This window comes from Austrofundulus limnaeus, unplaced genomic scaffold, assembly GCF_001266775.1.
Source record: "Austrofundulus limnaeus strain Quisiro unplaced genomic scaffold, Austrofundulus_limnaeus-1.0 Scaffold86, whole genome shotgun sequence".
NCBI classification, from domain to species: Eukaryota; Metazoa; Chordata; class Actinopteri; order Cyprinodontiformes; family Rivulidae; genus Austrofundulus; species Austrofundulus limnaeus.
Genome location: NW_013952488.1, coordinates 848,557 through 855,072, shown reverse-complemented (window position 1 = coordinate 855,072; position 6,516 = coordinate 848,557). Strand labels below are relative to the sequence as shown.

At 38.3% G+C, this 6,516-nt stretch overlaps 1 protein-coding gene across 1 annotated transcript; it reads right to left on the bottom strand.

The window, feature by feature from the left end:
* Nucleotides 1–1,729: 1,729 nt before the first annotated feature.
* On the bottom strand, nt 1,730–5,348 carry LOC106520006 (serine protease 35). Its single transcript, XM_014011896.1, has 2 exons — nt 5,252–5,348; nt 1,730–3,471 (listed from the first exon to the last, which is right to left on the bottom strand). The coding sequence occupies exon 2, from the start codon at nt 3,465–3,467 to the stop codon at nt 2,067–2,069; it is 1,401 nt and encodes a 466-aa protein (XP_013867350.1). The 5' UTR covers nt 3,468–3,471; nt 5,252–5,348; the 3' UTR covers nt 1,730–2,066.
* Between the last annotated feature and the right edge of the window lie 1,168 nt (nt 5,349–6,516).

Here is a 6,516-nt window from a genome sequence, read left to right as displayed (position 1 = left end):
TGTCATTTATTTTTTTACATTGGATTTTGTTTCTTTGTTTTAAATATAAATAAGTTTAAAAACTGTTGTATGTTTTCACATTTTAGCAACTTTTTAAATAGTGGTTACCATTTGGAGTGGACGCATTTAGTCGTTTTCCTTACCAAATCTTGCTGCAGTTTATTTTTTAAACATACAATGTTTAACGTTTTGTTTCTTAGTTACCATTTTCTTTGGACAGGCTGCTGGAATTGCCCTTTTGATTACTAGAAAGAGCCACAGCTGCATTAGTTCCAGAAACCACAGACTAACTGGGTTGCACCATGATACGTGCCAGTAAAGGGAGAAGTTTGGTGTTGTATTTTTTTACGTTTAATTAGCCTAATTTTTATTATTATACATACATATATTTTAGATTTTACACAGCATCCTAATCTAGCCTTCTGATTGATTGAGGCTGTTACTGGGCAGGACAGCCTTTAGGCTGAGAGAGAGAGAAAGAGATGTAATTCAATGGCGTCCTGATTGCTCAGCACATTTAAGACATATGAAACTAAAATTTAGTGGGTTGGTAGCTGAGAACTAATACAACACAATCAAAGCAAAACACAACTAATTTTATATAAGGCTATTTAAGCCTGTTTTAAGACTAACAAAGATAAAGGCTGATATAGTTGTAGCCAAAAACAAGCTTTGACATATTCTCATCAAAATTCAAGATGGCCACCATAGCTAATTTGAAATTGCAATAACTGTGCCATTTTAAGGCATATCAGGCTGAAATGTTGTGTGGTGGTAGCCAAGAAAAAATAATCACGCACTAAGAGGCAAACCCTATCATGAAGTTTTGTTTATTATTATTATAATTACTACTACTACTAGATGTTTTACATATAAATAATGTTGATTTTGTTGTTTGACAATTATAACAATTACTATTATTAAATCATTGAAGTGTTTAAAATGTTTTGACATGTTTTCTTTCATTCTTTTGAAACTCCAATTCAACAAGCACCAATCTATATGCCACAGGCCGGCTCAAAGCCCAACATATAGGCCAATTAAAATAGTTTACCGGAAGTAAAATCTAACTAACTAAAATAATAAATGTGAGGTGTGAACATGTGAGTATGTTTAGTGCATGCAGTGCCTGAATGAGTGAAAATGTATGTGTGGGTGTGACTGACTGCAACCAAAGCCAAACTGGAACAAAACAAAAGAGCTTACCTGGAGGAGCAAAGAGAGAATAGTTAGTGGAGTACTGCTTTAGTGCAGAGCCCAGGTGACTCCAATTAATCAGGGCTTAACGGTTTCAACTTCCACCCTTTGTGTGACTTTGGACAACTGTCGACTTCAGCTGACCCTTGGTTGGAAACCAGGGTCCCCAAAGTTACAGGTAGGCCATCTCTCCAGCTGTACCACAACAAGGCACTCTTGGGTGATGATAACATTAAGTATTGCTTCTGGTTATGATTTTTTTAAGCTGATGCGAGCTTCATAAAATTATTTCCTTGCTTGCAGTGTAACTAATTAAACTTGGCAAACTGGTCAAATCCGAAATATATGAAAGAGCCATCTGGAAAGATTAGGGCCACAGAAAAAAATTATAATAATAAAAAAGAATTCTGACGTTAAACAGAATTCTGAGATTAGCAGTGTAGTTATCTGTTGGTGACAAAGTATTTTTTWAATATAAATCACTTAAAGGAAAGGATTTATGAACACTGTCTAAAGCATGGAAGCAATCATATAACAGTRTGTGATATACTTTATTGTACAGGGAAACTGGTAAAAACTGTAACAGCAAAGGAACATTATGAAAAAAACACATTTTTGAAAAGCTCTTTTCATGCTGTACAAAGTACAATAGTTGGTTTGGACAAGTTGTTGGAGACAGTATTGGGTTATTTCAGTGTTTAAGGACAGATGAAGGAAGGTGATTTTTTTTACAACACWTGCTGAGCCATCTGACCTCAGAAATTACATTTCATCAGTTTTGGCGAGATGCTCTATTTAAGGTTCAAACCTTCAATCTCTGATCTTCTAATACTTCAGAAACCACACAAAAGATATTTGTCCCTCTAAGGTTAAACCTCTTTACAAAAACTTGGATCTCCATGAATCCAGTGGCAAATCTGAGCATATTTGGAAGGTGTGATCCTTACTGCAACGTTAAAATCCCTCTGTTCACCCCCCTCCAGCTGCACCCACTGATGGCCTGCAAACACTCCAATCACCTTCCTCTTCCACTTCCCTTTCCCGCCCTCGTGTCCCGCGTCTTGTCTCTGGCGAACATAAACACCTGCGCCTGTTGCTCCACGCTGCGCGTCACAGTGCTGATACATCAGMTCGTCGGACTCCTTCACGACGGAGCAAAAACGGTAAATCACCTTCTCGTCTGCTTGGCCGTCSGGCAGCCTTTTGTCGACGTCGTAGCCTGAGAAGTGGATTCGCACCAGCGGTGAAGTCGGCGCCACGCCGAGCTCCATGTGCTTTTGCTTGACGGGTCGTTTCAGTTCCAGGAGGGCGTAGTCATAGTCGAGAGAAACAGAGTCTGTGGAGCTGCTGCTGTGGATCCACCCTTGAGGGATTTGGGTTTGCTTGACTTGAGTCCAACGGAAGATGGGTTCCTTTCTCGGTTCAACACTGCGCTGTGTCCGACTGAGACTGTTCTGCTCCCGTACGTCTCTTCTCTCAAACCTATTTCCATTTTTAGCCTCTCCTACACCCACTCTCAGTTTGTTTCTTCTCTTTTCACTCCCCCTCTTCTTCCTCAGTCCTCCTACACTGTTTCTCCCCTCACCTTCCTCCTCTCCTTTCCTCTTAACTCTCGTACCCTCTTGCTTGCTACCACCCCGTTGTCTCCCTCTTCTCTTTCTTCTCAACCGYCTTTTGTTAGTTTTCAGCTGCAGCAGTCCAACTTTAAGCCTCCTAGCACTCTCTAAGTAGTCCCTGCCGTCGTGGACACAATGCGCTGCTGTCAGCACGTGTTTTGGAGATACTAGGACTCCGGAACAACCCGTGGAAAGTCGGACTGCAGTAGCGAATGGGTAGTTGGTGATGAAGTTTGAATCTGAGATCACAAAGCGTCCATCTGCTCCATAAACCTGACGTTTTCTGCGGATAGGAAGTGAGCTTACTTCAGCTCCTGCAGAGGTTTTGTCCCACCTCCGCAAACTGATATCTGTATGTGTGCGCGTGCCGTTTTCATACATCGTCTCGTATCCCAGAATCTTTTCCTGCTCGTCCCAGTTGATCGATGGTGAAGCGCTCTGACACTCTATCCCACAGAGCATTTTTGTTTCTCCGTCCACTTCGTTCTCCTCCTTCCCTCCAAACAAAGTTGAATTTAGGAAGGCCGTGTTAGTGACCGTCAGCATTGGCACRTTCTGACGGGTCCACCTGGGTGCCCGGTTCATCTCATTCTTCCCCGAAACTCCAGAGAACATGAGGGCAGCTGCGCAGAGTAGCATATATGCAAGACCCATCTCTCTGGAAATAAAAGCAGAAAATATCAAAGTGCTGGAGAGAATTCTCTTAGTTATACTAATGCACACGGCAAGATAATTATGCTGACTTTTGACCCGTTTTTGTTAATTTTAAGTATCCCCTGATTGTCATGATGGCTCTAAAGTCTTATGAGATATTCTTGCTGTGTGTTTAGAGTGATCTCAGTTTGGAAGTACGTTGGTACCTCTTTAATTTCAAATCTGAGATATTCAACATGTTGGACYGTCTTGGCCCGATATCCCRGCACGTGGTGTTTTCTGATAACAATCAAGCACTTTGTAGTATGTGACATAGCCAAACAWAAAGTGAGGTGACAGAAACACAGAGGACAATCCAAACTACAGAAGACAAAACAACTGAAAGTCTGGTTTCGTTTTGTTTTTTTCCCCTGTTACAAATAGTTCACATGCCATAGCCATTGCTTGTTTCTTGTCGGCCATGTTTATTTACTTTATTTACTTTTCAGGTAATTTTCTGTGTTTTTATGTGGACATTTCAAGAAATGATGCTGTGTTTATAAAGTTATTTTCAGAAATGTTACATTTAAAAAAATGGTTTGTTTGGAAACGGGCTTAGAGTCAAGAAGTTCTCTTTTGTTGCTGGAGCAGCAAACTAGTAAATGGACTTATAGCTCCTTTATCTCCAACAGGATGCTCAAGGTACTTTACACAACAATCTGAGTCCTCATTTACTCATCCACACAGCACTTTACTGTCTCTCTACAAAGCTAATCTAAATAAATCATTCAATAGAGACTAATCGGCCCTGTGATGGACTTGCGACCTGCCCAGGGTGCCCTCGCACTGTGACTGCTGGATATGGGCACCAGTGACCCACGCAACCCTGAAAAGGAAGAAGCGTGTACAGAAAATGGATGGATAGAGACTAATCAATGCTTTAATGACATCCATACTGATGGAACACACTTATTCCAAAACACTGCTGGATGAAAGATTTGATATTGTTCTAAAAGTAGAAGTTAAAATTCACCAAAAAACCTTACACAGCATAAAAAACATTGTCATTAAAGGTTAGGTTAGGTTAAGTTAGGTTAGGTTGTCATTAAAGGTCTTTTCACAGGGGGGGTAAGATACTTACTTATGTATGTAAGTATACATACATAAGGAAAATAGCTTATTTGTTTATTTATTTATAAAATATATTGTATAAAATTTGTTTATTAAACATTTACTGTAGTTTCAGTTGCATCTGCTAAATCACAAATCTGACATCTCAAATGTTGCTTCACGTTATAAAAGTAAACATTTGAAATACAACAACACATATAACTTTAATTTCATTAAAAATAATTTAAAAATTATTGAAATGTGTAAAAATGCAAACGTTTTGAATTCAGGCTCAGCTCCTCGTGTTTTTAGACTAAAATTATGTTTTGAGCCAGCAGGTGGCGCAAAATCCTAACTTTACAAGCAGTACAACTTACAGCAGGAGCAAAGTGGAAGTTTTGTTCCTCACATAAAACTAAACATTATAAAGTTAACTTCAAACTACATCGTACTTATTGCAGCACAGTTTTTATTTTCACTATAATTTTTCAACTGAAAAAGATTCAGATTCACTGTTCGATCGATTCTACCTAAAAAGAGATGTAAGCAGCTGAAATCTATTGGGAAATAATAATCAGAACAGATCAAACTGAAACGCAAAGAAGCAGTTGCATTATAGGGAAGAATACTGCGGAATCATCAATGGAGCGTTAAAAGAAAACAAGATTTACAAAGAGATAAACAATTGTTCCTACCTGCAAATGTTCAAAAATCTCTTCCAGTAAATATTTCCCTTTTTGGTCAATATTTAAAGAAAAACTTTCTATCCAAGTGACAATCTGCAGCAGACAGACCCTCTCATTTCYTGAGCTGGAGAATGAGACAACAAATGTAAATATGAAGAGGAGGTTTTTTTATGAGAGACTGCACAAACAAAATCTACATCCCACACTGAAGATAAAAAAAGTCTGAGTGAGTCAGTCCAGAGCGTGAATTAAGCTCCTGATCATGTGATGAGATCAAATGTAGTTCAAGAACCATGTGCTTTAGTGTGCACCTACAAAACGTACTGTAAGTTCATTTTAAACCTGTTTTCCAATCAAACTTAATTTTTTAGTTTTTTTTTTATGTTGACTTTTTTGTTTGCAAATAAAAGTGTGTAAAGTCCCCCCCAAAAAACACTCAAATTAAGACTGCTCCACACAGATGAGATGTAGGGGTTTTAGAACTGCCACATTCCTGGGGATTGTATTGTCTGCAGTTAATAATTCAAACTAACCACAGAAAACAAATCACCTTACCTGGAAAAGTGAAATGAGATGGGGGCCAGGACCTGTGTTTGTCAGGTCACAACACTGGATGGATGCAGGGCATCAAATGATACTTTTAAAGAAGGAAGAGCCAAAGTCAGATTGGGATTTTGAACAATATCAACAAAATAAAATTACCTCTACACACATAACAAATGTATTTGTAGAATTCTTGATTAATAACCAAACAAATCGGTTGGTCAACCTGTTGAAAGTTGTTGGGCAGCTGGTCATTCAGAAACCAGAAAACACGTTAAAATCGCAAAAGTGGGCAATAGCAAGCAGGACAACAGCTGAAACTGTTCAGAGGTGTCAAGTAACTGAGTACAAATACTTTGTTACTTTACTTAAGTAGAAATTTTGGTTATTTATACTTTAGTGAAGTAATTATTTTTCAGGCTGCTTTTTACTTCTCCTTACATTTTAATTCAATTATATGTACTTTCTACTCCTTACTTTTTAAAAAATGCAAAAAGTATTTCATTTCTATTTAACTTTGACTTGTTTTTATTTCATCTGTTCATTGTTCAGAAAAAAAAAAGAAATCTATCCAGATACATGGAGCCCATGGATAAAGTGAACTTGATTGTGCTTGGATGACAAGTGTAAATATACACTATTCTGACACTCTATTGCAGCAGTTCCCAAACTTTTTATCTTCTGACCCACAAAATATTCATGGCAAAAACTTGTGACCCCAAATATTACTG